This window comes from Mixophyes fleayi, chromosome 6 (assembly GCF_038048845.1).
Source record: "Mixophyes fleayi isolate aMixFle1 chromosome 6, aMixFle1.hap1, whole genome shotgun sequence".
NCBI lineage: Eukaryota > Metazoa > Chordata > Amphibia > Anura > Limnodynastidae > Mixophyes > Mixophyes fleayi.
Window position 1 is genome coordinate 190,604,615 of NC_134407.1, and position 23,497 is coordinate 190,628,111.

General features: G+C 38.3%; 1 protein-coding gene across 1 annotated transcript in view; it reads right to left on the minus strand.

Annotated features, from left to right (window-relative positions):
- LOC142094981 (protein-glutamine gamma-glutamyltransferase E-like) overlaps positions 1 to 16,767 on the minus strand; it is a 35,041-nt gene extending 18,274 nt beyond the window's left edge. Inside the window, exons 1-4 of the mRNA XM_075177669.1 lie at positions 16,723 to 16,767; positions 3,226 to 3,399; positions 1,151 to 1,399; positions 935 to 1,053 (exon numbers count right to left, since the gene is read on the minus strand). Coding sequence (XP_075033770.1) covers positions 935 to 1,053; positions 1,151 to 1,399; positions 3,226 to 3,399; positions 16,723 to 16,729 — 549 coding nt within the window. The 5' untranslated portion in view covers positions 16,730 to 16,767. The remainder of the gene's footprint in view (positions 1 to 934; positions 1,054 to 1,150; positions 1,400 to 3,225; positions 3,400 to 16,722) is intronic.
- Between the last annotated feature and the right edge of the window lie 6,730 nt (positions 16,768 to 23,497).

The window sequence follows — 23,497 nt, forward strand, 5'->3', positions numbered from 1 at the left end:
ACCATTGTGGCCTCGCCTTCCACTGTACGGTGCAACAGATTGTTGCATTGCACCACTGGGTATAGGCCTGCAATGAGGAAATTTGTGTGGCCATGTCCACCACACTCAGCACCAGGATCTAAAAAGTTGGCAAGTATGGACCCCATGTGGGATCCCACCGCTACTAGCCAATTCACAGTGGCTTTCCACACTCTGACCTATCAGAGCAAAACCGCTCTGCATTGATTAGAAGCTGACAAACTTGCCGACCTGTCAGATACTTTGCCACTCCTCGAAGAGCATGCTATCATTGTACGCAAGAAGAAACCTCCCCTGGGATTTAGGTTAGAAATTAGTGGATGACAATGGTGTGGAGAGCTTTTATTTTTAATAACGATTTTTTTCACAGTGTTTGTGTTATTTGTTGCAGGTGCACTACTGGTCCTAAGGGTCCCGAATGCCAAGAAATGCTGGCACTTTTAGTTGCACTGCAAAATAATGCTTTTATCTATTTTTTAACTCTTTTTTTCCCTAACACCCAATAGAAATTGGGTTTTGGGGGGAATCCTAGTGATTTCAGAATTTTTTTGAAGGCCTGATTCCCTTAGGGAATTCAACTCTTAGCCGACATGGCACAAGATTCCTCTTAGCGGCCTTGATGACATCATGTGTAGTTGTATTGAACAGCAAAGCATAATATTGAATATATCTCTGCTTGCTATAGAAACATTTTGATTTGCATGAAGGTGCAGATTCAGACACGTTACTGTGCCTCGCATGCATTCCGCAAAGGAGGACCCAATCTCTTCTGCTGCTTCAATCAGAAGTAGCAATATTTTGGAACCCTCTAGTTTGCCTTAAAACCATATGAGTGTACAGACATTTATAGCCTTAGACCTACTACCCATAAATCCACAACAATGGAGCATTTCATAAAATACAGTTAGTAAAGTACCTGATTATAGCCCCAGGTAAGTGGTGCAATGGCATATTCAGACCCTACAAATATGACTCCTTTTTCATTAAGAACATATTCTTGTCTCTCACTCTCCTCTGCTAGAAAAACATCATCCTCTGAAATGCACAAGTCACAAGATGTTAAATCAACACTTCCAATATCCATGACCAACACACCAGATGTTTTAGTCTTATACAACTTATAACATTGTACCTTGGTTCCAGGGGTTAAAGAGCAGATAGAGTCTACCAATGGGCTGTGGATACACTGCCTGTGTGTTGCTGGCATTACTAGAGACACGCAGATAGTATTGTCCAATCACAGCATCCGGAGGGCTGTTTATATCCACAGTGATGGCATTAGCGTTTCTTGATGTCAAGACTGAGCTCCATGAATTTTGATTTCCATTCCCATTCAGTGGGAACAATGCTTTTGTTTTAGATGCCTCTGATGGTGATGGACCTTATATGGGTAGAACAAAATACAGTTAGAGTTTATTTTTTAACTTAGATATTCAAATTCAGATTAATTATGTGTATTGAATATGTTGTGAAAAGTTTTATTTTTATGATTTTAAGGGCTTTACATAGCTACATGGCTATCCTTACTTTAACATGACTAGAATTTTAGACTTGTATTTGTGAGTTAAGAGTTTCCCTTTTTACTTCAGTTACATTGTTATATATACAGGGCCTCATTAGATTAAGGAGCAAAGCAACAAGAGGAGTAAATTTGCTCCTTGGTAAAACCATGTTGCATTGCAGGAGGGGGGGGGATTTAAAATGTAAAGACAGATTTAGATTTGTCCTAGCTCAACACTAAATTTCCCCTGCAAGCAAAATAATAAAGTCATACATTTACAGCCTACGCATTTACAACATGGTATGTCCAGGGGCAAATTTGGTCTTTTTTTTTTGCTTTGATCCTAACTCTAATTGATGCCCACATGTTCCTGTTAGTTACCTATTTACATAATTTCAAATTATAGCTGCACAGTGTTCTTTCAGTAGTGCTCAACAAGTTATGACAATTTAATTTCTTGACATGACTTGAATTTGTTGCTTAAAGTAATTATATGCCCCAGGCCCGCACATATGAAGATAGGCCTGATATGGCGGCATTTGATTAACCCCCCCTAATTCATATGATTTCCAGCCTGATCAATATCAAATGAAGAGATCAAGCTGTTGTAGCTTGCTGGCATATAAAACCCCTTTAATGTATTGATATAATTTTAACACACAAAATAAATTTTACAGAAAAATTGAATGAAAACCCGCTCTTTAAATCTATATACAGTATATATAAAAGAAGAAGTTTGCTTGTTTGTTGGCGAATATCTTCAACAACTCTCAAGGTAAAAATGCCCAATCTTACATAGTTATTTAGTATCGAAAAGTAACCTGTTAGACCACATATTGACAATGTCAGAAAGCGACAAAGTGGCAGAGTGACAAGTATTGAAAACATAATTTTTAGGTTGTAAACAATTGTTTCACTGCTGGTAGAAAACCTCACAACAACACAACATAAAGACAATGCAACAAAGCAACAAATCTTATTTTCTAAATAGCATTTTTCATCTATTTACCAAATAATTTGCTAACTTATTAAAACTGATACACATTGCAAATCAGATTGGTGCAACGCCAGGTGACCCTGCTAGTATAACATAATTACTAGTAGTCCGTGAAGACATTTTAAATGTGTCCATACAGATGTTGATTCAGATGGCCAGTTAGTTTGTTTTAGACTGCAAATCACAGTGTGTATGAGCCCACAAGTACTGCCAATCCCGAACCACATCACATTAATATCTTTGATGTTGTTTAGGACTGTAGGAAAATACATTTGGATGACAGCCAGACCTGACTGTGTATGGGCAACTTTACCCTCTGAGTAAGACTGTTTGGGCAATATTCAGCTATGCACGAGGCTTCGATGTGGCGATGCACTAATTCCGGGTGAAGATAGCTTATTTTCCAGTACACCTTTATGGGGTGCATTGAAAAATGTGCAGAGATACATCTCTGCAGAGTGCCTTCATGGACTATTCTGGGCACACTTCATGGCACATCACCGAGAATTGAATCTCCCCCTAAATGTTGGATATGTATGTTATGTTTACCTAAATGTTTCAAGGTTGACTCACGTTGAGCAAGTATAGTAAATTTATTTATTTAAATATTAATTGAATGCGGTAAGAATTGTAGTGTGTTCAATGAGATATAAACCTATAAGGTGAAATGTGAAGGTTGAAGGTTCTACGACTAAATTGTCCTTCTTACCCGTCTCAGCAGTAAACGTGATGTTCTCCCCTGACAACAGAAGTCGATTGGTGGAGACAGTGATAGTGAACGGTCTCCCTCTCCTGAGGATTAACTCGTTACTGTCATAAACATCAGTATGATGGTTAGTCATATTAAAAGAGGGATACCACTCAGTGTGAGTAACCTGTAAATCTGTGGAACAGAAAGGTAATAAATTATAAACTTAACCAGATATAATGCTTCATCATATCGTAGCACAATGTAATTAAGGCCATCTTGGGTGGCTGTAATGCATTCACCATGCATTTTTCATGTTTAAATGGTCAAAAACAGACACTTGCTTGTTTTCATTCCAAGCATAGATATTTACATACATCTTAACAGATTACAGACATAACATGGAGTATGGTTTAATAGCGTGAGTTGAAAACACCAGAAAGCACTAAAACACAGAGCAATGCATTGTGGGTATTATTACTCTATGTTTACTTTAAAAGCCAAATTAGCCACAAAAGCATGCACATACCATATATCTCCATATTCAGAAATGTGGAGGGTAGGAAAAGATTTTGAAGTGAATTGCCAGAACACTGTGCAGTCCAGCCATATTTTAGAATATGAAACCCCAAACTTTATAACAAGGCAATGGCCCTCTATACGTGTAAATGTACTTGGTGTATTGGTGATTCCACCCCCAACAATGAGCTCCCCTGTTGTCATTGACAGACACCAGAAATCCAATGAAGGTGTATATATTATAGCGCATTCCCACACACTATGCGGCAGACAAAGGTCTGGTCCCTTGGGCTCACAGGTCTGAATGAGCATGATTATTGCTGTAATTATGACACTGGACAGATATTTTTTTGAGCCACGACCTGCAATGAAATCAATACTCTGACCCAATGGTGAAGTACAAATATTAATAATTATCAGCAATTCGATCTGTATTATAATAAGGAATGCAATACATTAGCGGAGAACAAAGAAAGCTCTGTAGATAGTTCTTAGACCTGCACTACTGAATACAACTGATTAGAATTATTGTCTAAATGTAATACTTGGAACAGAGGGTACCCGCAACTACTCTCAATACAGTGTGAAATATAATAATTAAAAGCCTTTACACTATTTATTGGACTATCAAGTTGTGAGTGAAACAGCTCAGTGAATACGTGCACGAAATAAACGAATAAAGATTATGCAATGATTGTTCTAGCATCTGTTCTAACATAAGTAATCTCTAAGAACACCATAAAGTGACCTACCTTACATTAACAAACTTTACATGATATACACCTCAATATCTTTAGGAGGAATGATTAAAAAAATATAAAATTCAAAGAACCTACATAAAAGGTATATAAATCATAAGCTGAACGGTTAACCTGGACTACAATAACCTATCTAATAATCAACCTATTGTGAATTAGAAGTCAATACATGGATTTAGCATCCTCTATAAACAATCTAAAGGCGGTCTATGTTTTACAGTATTTGTATAGCTATTGTGACTTACAAACAATAACGATATAAAGAGCAATTTTGTCCCCCAAAACAAGCACTATGGAATTACTTTACACTTTAAAATATACTTTGTGCAATACTGGGAAATGCTTGCAACAAGAAAAACCACAGATTATTATTATTATTATTATTATTATTATTATCATAGATTTGTAAGGTGTCACAGTGCTCCCCAGCGCTGTACAGTAGGAAAAACAGGACATACATAAAACAGGGACCTGCAAGGCAGACAAAAAAAAACGTAGAAATTAAAACAAAGGGTATGGAGGACCCTGCTCATTAGAGAGCTTACATTCTACGTGGAAGAGGCACAGCTGAAACAAGAGGAGCGAGTGTGATTTAGAGTGGAGATTGGGACAGCTGTATTAGTGTAAATAATATCATCAGGGATAAGGTAAGCTTTAAAAATTGATGATCTAATTTGGTAATTACATACAGCAATTTGATTACAATTATACCTTTTCAATAACATTTTTTACAATACCAAGAATGCTCTTTTAAAACCACTGATAATTCTGTGTTGTAATTACAGATGAACATTTTCATTACGCTGACCTAACATATATTTTTTTATAAGAGAATAAAAAAGTGCAGCTATAAATAACATCGTAACTCACAGATAGTCTGATTCATCATATATTACTGACAAACATACTGAAGCCCATTGGTTATTGAATACCATTGAAGTTAAAGTTAACTATTTTGGAATTACTTGATGGATAGTTCCTTTGGTTAAGATATAATATTTCAGCAATGGGGCTAATAAAATTAATATATATTGAAATATTTAAATAGCAACAATTGATAGTGACAATTACACTGGTTACACTGTATTTTCTAAATATTTTATTCACACAGTTCTAACGTGTGTACTTTGCTATCATTTTTATAGGAAGTATTTTAATTGGAATAATCTCACAGAAAACAGCATCAATAAAAAAATTTTTTTAAAGTTATTCCCCTGTGCACCACAATAAACAATGTTTCTACAAGAGACACTCCAGTCCACTGATTTTGAATACAACTTACATTAAAATAAATCTTTTTACATATCTGAATCTAATGAAGGCAAAATACTAAAAACATGTAAGAGGATTGTTGAAAAGACTGGAAAAGACAACTGGTTTTAGAGTATTAATATATATATATATATATATATATATATATATATATATATATATATATATTTAACACGTACATAGGACAGAAAAATTGTAATAAACCTTTTAATTGTATGGTAAGCATTCACTCAGTATTCATATTCCAACATGGAGGATTTAGTATTACCATATTTATTATTTCAAAACATTACTGATCATTAATATTGTACGTCACTGACTGAAAATGATTAATATATTTTTCAAATCAAAACAGTCTCCTGTTGTCAATTTATATTAATGATATCACAGATTTTAAATAGCATTAGCTATCAGAAATGTTTACCTTTCTCGTATGTGTTTTAATATTATTTGTCACATGGTCCAAGCTGAGATATTTATTGTTGGTGTTATCACACTTCTATACCAATTAATTAAACGTGTGACACAGGTCTCTATTCTATATTTTCTCCTGATATGCTACTCATAGGCTGAATCCTTTAGAGAACCAATATATTATTATTATAGTCTTTTAGTTGGTTTAACTTGGTTAATGAGAAAATAGTATAGCCCCCAATAAATACAACAACAAATACTGGTCCATATCTGTTACCACTATATATTTTCTTCTACTTTCCATTGGAAAGTAGATTGTTCCATTGGAACAATTGGAAAAATGGACGTGGTCATATGACATTTGCGTGTATTTAATTCAACTTTTAATTACTTAAATTAATAAATGCAGCTATTTTTTCTTTTATGTTTGTGTTCAGATTTCATTAAATAAATATATTGTGTTCAATGAGGGTGATGGGACTTTAGCATTTACTACTTTTTAATTTACTACACTAATACTGTTAAGCTTCATGTCTATGCTATTATGAGGTGTGAGTATACAAAGGTGTATACCTGATGTAGTACTGATACAAATGCACCTGACTGAACATATACACTTAAATAGACTTTTTGAAGCAGAGCACTGAGCTCTGATCCTTAGTTTTGTTCGCCTATTATATTCAACCTCTGTTGAACAAAAAAGACAATTACATGGGACGCTAGAGTGGGTTTATTTTGGTTCCTACTCATAATAGCGAAATGAGAAAGAAGAATGTGAACAAGGCTATAATTTGTTATGAACGTTAATGTTAACAATTTTTTTTTTATCTAGGTATTAAAAAATTGTTTGATTAAATGTCAGTTGCATTACACTTACACATAGATATCAGCTGTGTACGTGCTGGTTTTGATGTGTTGTACAGGACTCTATTCTGTACTGCAGAGATTCACAATCCTTTAAATATCTCTATAATTTAGGAAAGTGTCATAGAGCTTTAACTTGTACAATAAGCAATGCTTCAATAGTGCACTGCGGTAGTTATGCTGCTTATTTCACATTATAGACGGTTTATAGGAAAATCTGGCATTACACCTATACTTAAAGGAACTTATTCATCAATGAATTATAGTTTTCAAAGCAATGACATTTGTGAAATTATACAGTATGCTTTAATGCAATGTCATGTTTCATGTGCAATCATGAAAGTTCAAGCTGCATGGAAATAACAATTATCATCATCATAATAGCCTCAATTTAGCAAGACAGGGAGAGGAGAGGTCGCAGAGATGAGAAAATCTCCTCTTCATCTTCAATTTTATTTTTATTTATTATGAACAAAGTGAATGCACTTTGGTTCACAAACAGATGTGCAACATCCGGAACGGTCAAAACCTGATGAATCATGAAATGTTTCACTCACCTCTAGGGGAGGCTTCAATTCCATGTGATGTGTTCTCGGACATCACAGCGAAGTCCGTCTGTGCTCATTTCTGGGTACTACAGTACCTGAACATCCCTGATTTTCCTGCGCATCTCTATGAGGAAAAATTAGCAATGATACATCACCATGAAGTGCCTTCATCCCTATTCTGGAAGCACTCTGCAGCACATCGCGGAGAATTGACTTTCCTTTCTCAACGGTTTCCCTGGAGATCCTGTTGCGGTTTTCAGCATGTTTGTTGAACTATAAGCTATAAGGGTCAATTACAGAGCTCCATAAATGCAGCCCCATTGGGCAAATGTGGCTTTGCGACATTTTTTTTCGTGAATGCAGCTGTGTTTATGAAAAGCGCATGGTCTCAACATGGTGGTGACGATAGAGAATGCAAAAGTTTCTGGTGTTGTGAACTACGATTTGTTTTGTAGTAGGATGAGAAACTTAAATCAGCATCAGGGGATGGAGAATGTGCATTTATTAGGGTGTTCTTGAATAAGAGCATGTCATCATCATCATCATCATCATCATTTATTTATATAGCGCCACTAATTCCGCAGCGCTGTACAGAGAACTCATTCACATCAGTCCCTGCCCCATTGGAGCTTACAGTCTAAATTCCCTACTATAGACACACAATCACACAGACAGACCGAGAGGGAGACAGACAGACAAAGAGGGAGAGCCTAGGGTCAATTTTTTTTTTGATTGCAGCCAATTAACGTACCAGTATGTTTTTGGAGTGCCAAGAGGAAGACTCATTCCTCCTGCAAAATTGATCTGCTTTTATGATTGCTCTGGGGTGCTGGTAACTAGCAGTCATCTTAGGCGGATCGCAAAGAGACTTTTTATTTGGGTAGTTCCAAAAAAGAGGAATACACAAATAGGCACATTTCTGTAGCATAAAATGTGCTGTGCATCCGCTTTTACTAATTTTGTCTGCCCAGTATTAGTAAATGTCTCTTAATGTGTGTTAATTAATTGTCAATTAAGTATTTTTTATAATTTCAAAAACCTTACCTGTTTCAAGAGTATCAGCTTAACTTAAGAAATGAACCCCAGAAGGTTTGGTCATAAGTAACTATTCAAAAAATATTGAATAAAAAAAACCACAAGAAGACAGCAAATTCTTTAAGAAAAATTAATGTTATCTTTAATTTTGTCTTCTTTAAATAATGTTTATGAATATTGAGAGCCATTTTGGGGGACTTTTGAGAAAAGCACCCCAAGAAATTTGTGACATATACAGAGCTTTTAGGAAACCACTGGGGGTAATAATAAGATGTGGGTGGCTGTTGGGAATACAGAAGCAAATCACCTGTGTGGCATAACCTTGATTGTGGAACTCAAAGCTAAAAAAAACTTTCTTAACATATAGTAAGAGTACCCACTTTCCTTGGATGTCAGACTACTGGTGGCGTCAGTAATCAAATATACGACATGGTAGTGACTGAGAGAGAAAGTTGCAGATATAATTTTCCCAAAATTATGTCCATGCTGTCTAATTATAAGCAGAGTGGCATATGAACCAACAGATCTATCTCTAGATGGCAGCACTTTACTGGTAGTTTATGTGCTTTGTGTTCTGTTTACAGTGCTATGCGAGTACTTATTGGACAGTCATCTGGACAAACCTTTAGTCACCACATCTGCTTCACTTTGAGCTGACTTGTCCTTATCAGTGGCGCACGCAGGGGGTGTTTCTGAGTCTCTAGAAACCCCCCCTGCGCTAACTAAGTGGCCACTGTCCAATACAGCAGCCGCGGCGCTGTCAAAGAAGCGTCCACAGCGGTGCTGTAGTGTATACAGCACTGCCGCGGACGCTTCTTAGACAGCGCCGCGGCTGCTGTATAGGACAGAGCTGACGAAAAGGAGCTGCTGCGCATGCGCATCTCTCGGGTTGTTTTTTTTTGGGGGGGTCGGGGGGGAAACCCCCCCCCCTGACAATCCTCCGTGCGCCCCTGCTTATCCAGATAACAATGAGGAATATTATTTCACTGTCGGCATTTACTTGGAATGTGACACAGCTATAGACCTTCCTGTTGGTTAAAGACAGTTCCATCTCCAAATTCCTGTTTGTACTTCTCATGCCCCCAAGAGGGACTCAATGTTCTTCTTTGTCTATGTCCCGACTAGTGAGATGACACATAATCTTGCCACGTCCCGCAGGACCTTCAGCCCTTCTGATGACCTATATGTTAGGCTAGCACATAGTATCCCTCCCTACTGTCAGTGGCAGAGGTACTGGCCTATACTGTCAAGTGACCAAATTGCCCTTCCCCACCTACCATCTTCTCACACGATTTACTGCTGCCTTGAAGAGCAACACAATACTCTCTTATTTTTCTCACCTGTTTGCTTTAGGTGCCCACATAGCCCCAGTAACCTAAACACTCCCTAAGCATCCCTCCTGACCACATACATCTGACATCTCCTTCGACCTTGGCACAGACCTCTATCATCTTCCTAACCTGTTCACCACCTCTCCTTAGGTATCCGTATAGCTATTGAAACCCAAATGCATCTGAAGCTTCCTTTCTAATCACTCCACATGGGTCATAAGATTCTTTCATTAAATGTGCTTATCAGCCCTCAGAAAAGAAGGACATTTCTTGCCACACTCAATCTCCACAAGGGAGACTTGATCTTCCTTAAGAAGACCCACTTTCTGCATGGTTTACACTCCGAACTTTGCTCTAAAGCTTATTCCGAACCTTATCATGCTTGTGACCTAACACAAAAAAAACAGAGGAGTGGAAATTATGTTTGCCCCCCATCTAACATTTGAACTCAAATATTCCCATGTATATAAAGAAGATCACTATCTAATCCTAGTAGGCAAACATACTTATAAGTTATGTACCATAGTTAATGTGTATGCTCCTAACTAACACTTGTTTTTTTTTACTAAACTAGATGGACTCATCTCCTGAAATCGATAAATTACACTTTTGTCTCTTTGTTTGTCCTGTACTGTTATCCCCCTTACCCACCTAACCCGCACCCACGCCACTAATAAATTCTTCATCATTCCTCCTCACTCATGATTAAGAAAACAATATTTTTGGAGAAAAGTATTAAAGATGAACATAATTTGGGGTGCTCCTACAGTGTCAGTAGGATGCATTGTGAAGTGACTTTTCACTCGTTTCACTGTGTGCATTTCCAGCACCCCCACAATCTCACAACAGTAGGATGATCTTCCAAGGGCAGCTCCAAAAACTGGAACATGGATGTGTACCTATGTAAGTAAGTTTGTGTGAAGCGCATTTGTACTTTCACCATCAACTTTTAATGAAATCATTATTAAATTATTATTAATTATTATTAATTATTTTTATCATTATGCCTAGTGATCTCATCTATTCTTATTTTTAGCAGTACAATGCACTTTACTGTTTTAAGTGTGTGATTTTATTTACACCCACAATTTGGATCCCCATGCCAAACACTTGGCAAACTTATTGAACAGTTTATTATGCAACCTATGAATTAATCAGTTGTGCAACAGAATTATATAATGCAATAGACTCTCAAGCTACTGCTTAATGCAATAAAACAAAGGTTTGTATGTTAGTCATATAATCACAGCAGTAAGAAAACAGGAAAAACCAATTAGGTGATTCTGCTATGAAGTTATTTTTTAGCATTTTTGTAAGAATTAAACTGATCGGTGAATTTTACATTTATTTTTCCCTGACATATTTTGCTAAAATTTCATATATTGTAATATCATATATTATTATTATTATTATTATTATTATTATTATTATTTTTATTATTATTATTATTATTATTATTATTACTACTAGTATTTAACCTAGTGGTTCAAAATTGACCTGTGTGGGGGGGGGGGGGCACTGCAAATATATTTTGTTTCTTACAAACAACTTTTTGTAGTAATACGAGCTGATATCAGATTTTGTATGTTCTTCCTTTTCCTTTGCTATTTAATTTAGATTTAATCAGGGGAGGAACCTGATTGATATGAGCAGTAACTTTATTTTTAGATTGACTCAATTAACTGTTATTAAGCAATCATTTTGCATCACTTAATTGAGCACAGGTTAAGTCAGTAAAAGAGTCAGTGATAAATAACACTCGGATAAGATAATATGACACTGTTCATACTAGGGCTAATATAGAGGTAGTTGCAAATTTTGCTGGAGTGCACAGTTTGCAAGGGAACAAGTCATGTTATATTACAAGGGTTGCTTGTGTGCAGGGAAATATTGCATGCTCTTGCATGCTGCACACAAATGCTGGCCAGTACTATTTTTCAACTGCAAGTTAAAATTAAAGTTATACCTCTTCTCCTCATTACTCTAAGGGGCCTATTTAACAAATAGAAAAAAGACATTTCTCTGAATTATAGCTTCAGCCTATATAGCAAAGCCTCAGGTCAATGCAGGGCCATCTTTTCCATTGGACACGATGGGCAGCTGCCCGGGGGCCCCACAGGCAAAGGGGCCCCATAGGCACGGCTCTTAATGAGAATAAATAATCCTACAAAAGTAAAAAAAACTGCAAAAAAAACCTTCAAGGGTCACTGAGCAAGTACATCTATCTATCTCTATCTCTGTATATCTATATCTATATCTATATCTATATCTATATCTATATCTAGGGGCCCTGGTGCACTGCTTTGCCCGGGGGCCCATAATGTTGTTAAGATGGCCCTGGGTCAATGGTAGCTGAAGCCAGGTATCACTGGCTATATCTTTCATCTGGGCTCTCTAGTGATGGCTTCTCCAAGCAAAGCTTGTACCGCCACTGTCCTGCTATTGCTAATGCCATCTCAGGATGGAGATAGCAGTGGCTATGCAACAGAGAACATGATTTATTTTATAAAATTAAATCTATGAAAATAAATAACAAACCGTGAAACTGGAAGCCCAAGATCAGGTTTCCAGTTCCACTATGCATGCGTGAATTGGCTCCCACAAGAGATCATCAGCCTTAACGGTAGCAGTCAGTATCACCAGGGAGCTTAAATTGAAGTAGCAATAGAGGGAAAAGATTTTTCGATTGCTGCGATATAGAAAATCTTCCATATCACCGGTGGTGATAAATAGAGCTCTTTATCATATTCTGCTATTTGCATTTTCTTCCCTGCAACAATGTGTTGCTTTAGGTGCATATTTTGCATCCTGTAGCTGCATTTACTACTAACTCTAAGTCAACCCCACTATGGGCAAATTGAGGAGTTTGTGACTTCTTCCATCTGCCTGTTAGCTGTTATTTGTAACTTATCATGCACCTCATATATTAATAATAATTAATTCATTTTGATATAGTGCATAATTCTACTTGCAAATATTGCCCAGTCTGTATTTGGTGTACCCCAAGGTATATAATTGCAGTTTAATATATCATACAGAGGTGAATGTATAGAGGTACACATATTAAAAGACGCACACAAGAAAAAGTGCACTTGCATCTGAATGTAGACTCAGGCACATCTTATGATGCAAACAACGGACTTACTGTATGTACACCTGATGGAAGTATAGGATACCAAAGTGTTAGGTACATATGTTAGTACTAGAAGGAGGGTAATATATGTTAGTACTCACTGCAGAAGTGACATTACCCTCTTTGTATACAACCTAATAATATAATAGAAACACATTTTGATACATTATTATGTTGTGTATAAACATTGCAATGCAGTCAAATACACAACGGAGAATAATCTCTTGATAAAAGCCAAAGTCGCTTTTATATATATTTTAAAAATAAACAACTCCACAACCATTGATTAGTCCATTAAAATTGGATTTTATTAAATTATTAATTGTCTCTCCTACAGCAGTATGTATGAAAATGACAATTAAAATGTACTAATTTATTTAATTGAAATTATTTAATTATCTAATATAGTCGAAAAGCTAACTAATTATGTATTTTCAGCTGGAAGGGTGAATCCAAAACAGCCAATCAGAGGAAGCTACTAGTACTGCTACTTGTCATTATCGGCAGCGTGTATATTTCCACCTGGTCCCCAAAGAGATAAGTTTCCTGACAGTTGTATCTGCATCTGCGTCCACGTCTGAGTTGTACTGGGCCTGAGCTTGTCTGCCCCTTCCCTCCCACGTACCTGCTCCCCACACATACGGAGTCCTAGTCATAGATACCCCTCAAAAAACACTTAATACAACTGCAATTGTTGCGCTGGCTCAATTTGGGTTTGCGGTTCGAAGGTTGAGCTCACAGGTAAATCAAAAGATGTTAAAATAAACTATTAAATGTTGCTTGTAAAAGTTTAAATTGATACGTTTTATAATTTCTTATCTAGAACAGCGGACATTGCAACAGTCAAAGTTTGTTTTACAAATTTGCATTCAATGTTCAAATGGAAAAACTATAATGGGTTACCAGCAGAACTTTATATGCAGAGTATCAGATGCACGCTATCAGGTTCAGAATCAAATGATTTTGGCTCTGCTATCAACAGGCTGATGTGCAGGATACAGAAAGTCCCAATATCAGCAGGAGATTAACCCAAATCAACAGACGTGGTACAGAGAAATATGACAGTGTACTTAGCAGTATATAACAAAGTCCAGAGAATCCAAAGTATTCCGAGAAAGACCAAGGTCTATATTTACTAAACTGGAGGTTTGAAAAAGTGAAGATGTTGCCTATAGCAACCAATCAGAGTCTAGCTAGTTTCTGCAAATTCTTGCAAACTTCACAATGGTGACTTTTGGCCGGCACCTATATTTTATTAATAAAATAAAAGTTACACTCTATCGATCCAAAAACTGTATTTAGATTAGTGTGTGTATTTTAATCATATTTTTATGTGTGTGTTTGCAAAGTAAGATGTCATCATTGAGAAGATATTTCTGACAATGATTTCTATTGTGTCTCATGTTTTCACATCTATATCCATTTAGCAGAGTGGCAAAAATATTTTACTTTCCATTTTAAATATGATTTCCTAGAGATATATCAGTTACTGTAATAATTATATTTTAATGCTAATTTGTCTTACTTCTCAGTATACAAAGCATACTATTGACTAAAAAACAATAAAAAAAAGCAATTCACAAGAAGTGTTATACATAACCACACAAAACAGTAGATTGGGGTATCTATATGATCAAGGGAGTTAGTTTTCATTTTGGTAGGCCAATGACAATTTTACCTGTCACAAGAAGCTGCCATACTTATATGTAAACTTATACATATGAACGAAGATGTTGTAACACAAATAAAACAATGATCGAGATTCTCTTTTTCCTAGAACGGCTTTTATAATAATACACAATATTTGAAAGTAAGCAATATAAAATTAAAATCAGTTTTCTCTAAATCTACACACACATCAACCAAAAGTAAAAGTAACTAAAATAAAGCAAAGTAAAGCACATGAAAAATGTAAATGCAAAGCAGTGCAGGAAAAAAATATTGAAAAATGACATTGAAAAAATGTGAACCAACAGAAAGTAAAGGGTTAAAAAAAAGATTGAGAGATTTATACGTAATTTGTGCCAAAATGTCTTAGGGCTAGATTTACTAAGCTGCGGGTTTGAAAAAGTGGGGATGTTGCCTATAGCAACCAATCATATTCTAGCTTTCATTTATTTAGTACCTTCTACAAAATGATAGCTAGAATCTGATTGGTTGCTATAGGCAACATCCCCACTTTTTCAAACGCGCAGCTTAGTAAATCTAGCCCTTAGTGTTAAGCAAAAGTATTCTGATGCCCTCTAGAAAGTCAATAGTTAAAAAGGGGAACTTTTTACAGTATGGAACATGCATTGCTTGGTGGATGTCACATGTAGTCCAGTCTAATAGATATTTAGTCTAGTATGTGCCAATTTTAACTCTTCTATTTCCAAAGTGCAACCCTAAGATGGAATACTAATCTGGTGCCAATTTCTCTATAATACACGCATTATGATGAGCAATGCAAAATTACTACTTTGGGCTTCTTTGCCAATCCAATGGTTTATTTATCAGCTTATGGCAGCAATAGAAAACCTTCAGCGGCACAATTTATCAAGAAAATGTCAGCGTTAGAAGAGGTCTTACTGCTCGCCAGGGCAATGCAGGGTCCCTCTGTGCGTACGCGAGCTGGTTTGCTGGCTCGCATATTGGCACTGGAACTGGAAGCATGGATTTGGCTTTCCAGTTCCAGATTTGGAAAATGAATAAATAATACATTTTGGAAAAAAAAGAAAAAGGCATAAAATTAAAAATAAATAAATAAAGTAAAACATGTTTTATTTTAATAATAAAGCATTTTTTTTACCTTGGCTGGCCACTGTCTATCACCATTCTTAGATGGCAATAGTGATGGGAGTGCAGCAGGAGAACTTTACCTTGGTAAATAGACTTTGCCGGAATTCCCTACACCGGCTACCACCAGCGATACCCGATGATAGCCTTCACCAGCCAAGGGGCTTTATTAAATAGGGGTTTTTAGCCAAATTTAGGGCTTTTCCCCCATTGATACATAGACCATTCAGTCTTAAAGTGACTGCCTGCAGTGTCTTGTACTAGATTTATTGTCAGAAAGTCTGGAGTGCATAGGAAAACATTTTCTCTAACAAATGTAACTTGAAATATCTTCAGTAATAACTAGGATCCTGATTCATTAAGGATCTTAAGTTAAGAAACTTCTTATTTCAGTCTCCTGGACAAAACCATGTTACCATGCAGGGGGTGCACATTAGTATTCTGTTTTGCACATAAGTTAAATACTGACTGTTTTTTCATGTAGCACACAAATATCAACTTTAAATTTCAGTGTACAAATAAGCTATCCAGTATTTGTGTGCTACATGAAAAATCAGTCAGTATTTAACTTATGTGTAAAAAGAATACTAATTTGCACCCCTTGCATTGTAACATGGTTTTGTCCAGGAGACTGAAATAAGAAGTTTCTGAAGTTACGATCCTTAATGAATCAGGCCCTAGCTTCTCAACCTTTACATATATACTTACAAATTCTAATATTACCTTGAAGGCAAATTCTGTTTTAGGATTAACTATTAAAAATCTAGCACACAGAGAAGACACAGCTGTACAGAAATCTGTCTTTATCCATTAATAAATATTCCTGGCATATACAGTACATCATCAAACCCACACAGTCCTGCACTCACCTGTCATGGCTTCCTCTGCGTTCCCCTGTGTGATTCAGACTATACACATTCATACAATGACAAAGACTAAAATTCACGCTGTATTTATAACTGAAGCTTGGTGTTCTCCTCCTTTTCATGTTAATTACAATTTAAATGTGTTGGGTGAGGCTCAATAAACTTTAATTCACCTTGTGCAAATAAATAGGTAGGTAACTCTGCTGCAAGGAAATATTGTGAGAAACAAACCTCTGAGACCTTTCAAAACAGTATGAAGTTTGGTTGGTTACAACTCGTTAACTGCAGGAGTCCCATGCTATTCACATTATACAAAAGACATTTATATTAAAGTGTAAGTTTAAAGACATAAAAGGTCGAAAACAGAAAAACACTTATAAAATAATAATAATAATAATATTACTACATAAATAGATTGTGGTGGGATAGGCTACAGGTGAGAGAAAGGTGTAGATACAAGGTGTGTATACTAGTATTGAAAATCTTTTTGGGGGTAATTTATTAAGAAAATGTCACGGTAGCAGCAGAGCGATGGGGTCTTCTGAATCTGAAAGATGCAAGCAACTAAACAGGCTTATAGATCATGTGCCGTTCTTCACTTTCTCATATGTTTAATCTGGAGAAAATATAGATAGAAGGAGATTTAATGACCAGATCGGAGTACTGGTGGGATATATGTGTATTAAATGATGACTGTATTAAACCATGACTGCAAACAGTCAATAATACACTGAGACCAGGGGTACTGCACAGGCTGTGGCTTGCTAAATTCAACAGTCAAGGTAGACTTTTGTTTCAACATAGCAGATTCAACAGAACAGTGTGAAACTGTTACTGTAAATAGATCCCTAGGCCCTGCTGAACACGGCTTGGCCCACCCACAGGAACGGAGTCTAAAAGGCAGGTGGTTTTCACCAGGATCCCCCGCAAGGAGGTATGGTCTTAACGGCACCAAACCTGCAGGTTGCGGTCCCGTGAGTGGGTGAACAGCAGAACGGTGTGGAGGAGCCAGGTGAAGCGGGTAGAGACAATAGAGCCCACAGGTAAGTGGTATAGATTAAGGATGAGCGCACTCGGATTCCTGGAATCCAAGCCCCCCCCGGACATTGCGGATCTGAGTCTGATCCGAGCACTGTCCGGGTATTCCCGCCAATTCCGAAACTTAAAACGAGGCTCTGAGTCATTATCCCGCTGTCAGATTTCGCAATACTCGGAACCTTTAAATTCCCCGCTTGCCGCCGCCATCTTCACTCGGGCATTGATCAGGAAAGAGGGAGGGTGTGTTAGGTGGTCCTCTGTCCTGCTATTTCTCGTGCTGTGCTGTGCTGTGCTGTGTCCTGCTGAGTCCAGTGGTGCTTTTGGCAGCGCTCTGTCCTGCTGAGTCCAGTGGTGCATCAGTCCAGTGCTCTGTCCTTGCTGAGTCCAGCGGTGCGTTTTGTCCTATGCTTTGTTCTGCAAAGTGCATATTTCTTTCAAAAGTATTAAAAAATCTTCCATAAAAAGAAAAAAAAAGAAAAATTCTACAAAAATCCTTTTAAATTAATATAAAAAAAAATCAAAAAAGTCCTTGCTGAGTCCAGTGGTGCATCAGTCCAGTGCTGTGTCCTTGCTGAGTCCAGTGGTGCATCAGTCCAGTGCTCTGTCCTTGCTGAGTCCAGCGGTGCGTTTTGTCCTGTGCTTTGTTCTGCTAAGTTTATATTTATTTCAAAAGTATTAAAAAATCTTCCATAAAAAGAAAAAAAAAGAAAAATTCTACAAAAATCCTTTTAAATTAATATATAAAAAAAAAGTCCTTGCTGAGTCCAGTGGAGCATCAGTCCAGTGCTGTGTCCTTGCTGAGTCCAGTGGTGCATCAGTCCAGTGCTCTGTACTTGCTGAGTCCAGTGGTGCATCAGTCCAGTGCTCTGTCCTTGCTGAGTCCAGGTGCTTTTGTCCTGTGCTTTGTTTTGCTAAGTGCATCTTTATTTTAAAAGTATTAAAAAATCTTCCAAAAAAATTATAATTCGACAAAAATCCTTTTAAAAAAATATAAAAAAATATTCTAAAAAGTCTAAAAAAAATTATTGCAGTCCATTAACATTAATACTGCAATCTATTAAAAATTGCTCACTGTTCTTGCAGTATTTAAAAAATAGTACTGTAATACAACGTGTGCTGCATATAATGGAGTACCAAAATTTGGGGGATAAAGTAGGGAAAGACCAAGACCCACTTCCTCCTAATGCTGAAGCTGCTGCCACTAGTCATGACATAGACAATGAAATGCCATCAACGTCGTCTGCCACGGCCGATGCCCAATCTCCTAGTAGAGGGCATGTAAAATCCAAAAAGCAAAAGTTCACTACAATTAGTAAAAAAAGAAAATTGAAAACATCTGAGGAGAAATGTAAACTTGCCAATATGCCCTTTACGACACGGAGTGGCAAGGAACAGCTTAGGCCCTGGCCCGTGTTCAGCACTAGTGGTTCAGCTTCACCCAAGGATCTAAGCCCTCCTCCTCCCCCCTCTCAAAAAAATTGAAGAGAGTTATGCTGTCAGCAACAACAACAAAACAGCAAACAACTCTGTCTTCTAAACAGATGACATCACAAATCCCCAAGGCGAGTCCAAGGGTGTTAGTGGTTGATAAGCCTGACCTTCCCATCACTGTACGGGAAGAGGTGACTCCATCCACCATTTGCAGCACACCCTCTGCATATGCTGGAAGGATTACCCACAGTGTAGATCCAGATTTGGATAATCAAGGTGTCAATGTTGTACACCGGGAGGAGGCTATTGATGTAGCTGGCGCTGTGGAGGAACTTGATGATGAGGATGCTGATGTGGTTATTGTAAATGAGGCACCAGGGGGGGAAACAGCTGTTGTCCATGGGATGAAAAAGCCCATTGTCATGCCTGGTCAGAAGACCAAAAAATGCACCTCTTCGGTCTGGAGTTATTTTTATCCAAATCCTGACAACAAATGTATGGCCATATGTAGCTTATGTAAAGCTCAAATAAGCAGGGGTAAGGATCTTGACCACCTAGGGACATCCTCCCTTATACGTCACCTGAATAACCTTCATAGTTCAGTGGTTAGTTCAGGAACTGGGGCTAGGACCGTCAGCAGTCCAGGGACACCTAAATCCCTTGGTCCTGTTGGATACATACCACCAACACCCTCCTCGTCAACTTCCTCCACGATCTCCATCAGATTTAGTCCTGCAGGCCATGTCACCAGCCAGACTGAGTCCTCTTCAATAAGGGATTCATCCGAGGAATCCTGCAGCGGTACTCCTACTACTGCCACTGCTGCTGTTGCTGCTGGTAGTTGGTCATCTTCCCAGAGGGGAAGTCGTAAGACCGCTACGTCTTTCACCAAACAATTGACCGTCCAACAGTCATTTGCCATGAGCACCAAGTACTACACTAGTCATCCTATGGCAAAGCGGATAACTGCGTCAATAACAGCAATGTTGGTGTTAGATGTGCGTCCGGTGTCCGCCATCAGTGGAGTGGGATTTAGACGGTTGATGGAGGTATTGTGTCCCCGGTACCAAATTGGGTACCGGGCCCACTCCACTACGCAGTCCAGAAAGCTACCTCGGTGCAATGTTTTGGACTAAAAACAATATTGTGAGGTGTTCAGAATAGACTGGAAATTAGTGGAAATGATTGTCATTGAATGTTATTGAGGTTAATAATAGCGTAGGAGTGAAAAACAAACAAAAAACTAGATTTTAGTACTTTTTATGCTTTTTTAAAAAAAAATCAGAACCCAAAACCCTAAGTCAGAACCAAAACCTTTCGTCAGGTGTTTTGGCAAAACAAATCAGAACCCAAAACCTCAAGCTAATCAGAACCCAAAACCCAAAACCCAAAACACTAAAAGTGCCCGGTGCACACCCTTAGTATAGATATAGGAACAACAATAATAAGGCTAATGGTCAGCAGCCAATGAGGCACTAGGAGAATAGATGCCCTGCGGTATAACAATGGGAGAACAGGAGCTGTCACAATGTTCAACACTAGATTTAAGCTGAACACATGGGAGAAGCGAAGGTAACTCAGGACAACAGCTGATGAGTCATAGAGGTAGCTGCGGCTCTGGGCAGCAGCAATGAGAGAACTGAGGCTGTCACATAGAAGTACTCTGGAGATGGTAATGGAAATACTGGAACAGCAATAGTTCAACACAGCCACTGACTGGAGGCAGACTGGATTGGCGGAGGTACCTCGCAGTAACAGCTGATGAGTCACGAGTGTAGTAGCGGCTCTGAGTGGTAGCGATGAGAGAACTGGAGCTGGCGCAATGAAGTACACTGGAGATGGTAATAGAGGTACTGGAGCAGCAATAGTTCAACACAGCCAGAGACTGAGAGCAGAGTGAAGTAGCGGAGATAACTCATAGTAACAGCTGAGGAGTCACAAGTATAGTAGCACTCTGAGTGGTAGCTATGAGAGAACTGGAGCTGTCACGATGGAGGCACTGGAGATGGTAATAGCGGTACTGGAGCAGCAATAGTTCAACACAGCCGGAGACTGAGAGCAGACTGAAGTGGCAGAGGTAACTCGTAGTAACAACTGATGAGTCACAGGTGTGGTAGCGGCTCTGAGTGGTAGCGATGAGAGAACCGAAGCTGTCATGGAGGTAACTTGTAGTAACAACTGATGAGTCACAGGTGTAGTAGCGGCTCTGAGTGGTAGCGATGAGAGAACCAAAGCTGTCACGATGAAGTACACTGGAGATGGTAAGAGAGGTACTGAAGCAGCGATGGTTCGGCACAGGCCACGAACTGAGAACAGGCTGGAATACACGCAAACCACAGGGAGAACAGGAACCAGAACCACAGGCTACAGGAAGTGAGCTTAAAGAGTAGGCATCAGACAGGTGAATCCAGGATGTTTAAATAGTGCTCCAGAAATGCTTAGCCAATGACAGGAGGAGGCCCTGCAGTGTAATAGACTTGCACCTGCGCAGATCTGAATATAGCTGAATGAATGAATGAATGATGAGTGTCTGACGCTGGGACATGGCAGTTTCCAGATGAATGAAATGCATGCAACGAGACAGGTACTATTTGCTGGACCGGAGCATTACAGAAACTAGCACAACACATATTCAGCATGAGAAAGAATGCTGAGTGCAGTCTGCAGATTCAGCATTCACATATCTAATAATTCTCTCCCCTCTTGATTAGGAAGTTCATTGCAGATCCAGTTTTTGTGGCGGATGTCTAACTGGTGGAGGGTAACCCCATTCCGTAACATCGGATATCAAATCATGCATAGACTCAAGTAATGTGAAGCTTGTCACAATAACTTCGCTGGTGACCTCCGACAGGGTGTCAAACTCAACCAATTGAGCAACACCATATAAATCTTCTGGGTCATTTACAGCGGAGACTAAACATGGATGCTCTCAACAGCCATTTCTGATCCTTCATCTGGTACAAAAATCCTTGTACTTTGGGCGCAGCCTACCACGGCAATCGGGACAGCCCATCAAAGTTTGCATGGAGCAGTGTTCTTTTGAATTCAATATCATAACAAGGATCACCTAAGAAAAAAGGTCCAGTGTTACTTGCATGCTGTGGCAGTAACTGTAATACCTTTCTGAGGATTAAAGATGGCCAGGAGAGGTTGAAGAACTGTCACTTGGGTAAATCTCCTGCCTTAGAGGTATTCATGAAACATTTCAAGCCTCACACAAGACTCAATGCTTATCTGTCTATCTGAGCATAGATGCGTTCAGCCTGAGATAGCCCCTTTGGCACAAAAGCTATTGGTGATATTATGGCTCCTATCCCATATGCTGATGCTTAACAAGCCATTTAACAGGAATTCAGGGGTTGTAATGGGTCACAGCGGTGTCTGATATGACCACTTCTCTAGTCACAATTATTTTTGTCCGCTCTGCAAAAACTGATGTAGGGGATAGAGTACCGTAGCTAGGTTTGGTAACAACCTGTGATAGTATTTAATGAATCCCAGCTGAGCTATTTTGCAGATGTGGAGCTTTTACCACTGCAGTAATTTTGTCTTGGCATTTGTGAAGCCCATTTGTATCAATGGTGTGCCTGCAGTATGTGATGGACTTTTTAAAGAACTCACAGTCCATATTGTTCTATCCTCTGTAGGAGGTTCTGTAAATGTTCTGCTTCAGAGACTTCTATTAGAATGATGGAATCCAAATAACACAGAGTACCGGGCACACCCTGTAGAACTTGGTCTATGGCTCACTGCCAGATGGATATGATGCCAAACACTAGTCAATTATATCGGTAAAGTCCTTTGTGTGTATTAATGAGAAGCAGCATTTTAAATTTGTCCTCTATCTCCATCTGTAGATACTTCTTTGTCCACCTTCTAAATTTGCAAAGATGTCTTTGATTTGTGGCAAGGGATATTACACATGGTTGACAGGGTGACCTTCAAATCAACACACACTCACGCTGGATTATTTTTCTTGGCTACTGTGACCACTGGTGTTGTCCTAGGACTATAATCAACTTTGGACAATATATCTGTTTTTCCAAACGTTTTAACTCTGATTTAACTCATCGTCCAATCACATAGGGTACAGGACATGCTTTATGAAACTTAGGGGAGGCTACCTCTATAAGCAGTTAAGTTTCCCATCTATAAGCTAGAGATCAAATTCCTTCTTGGAAGGTCTGAGTCCAGGGTCAGGGGAATGGATTGTAAAAAAGACAAACTTTTTATTGACCCCCAATCCAGCTGGAATTTCCGCAGGCAGTATCATCCCCACAGTGCCGGACCCCTTTTCTTAACAAAA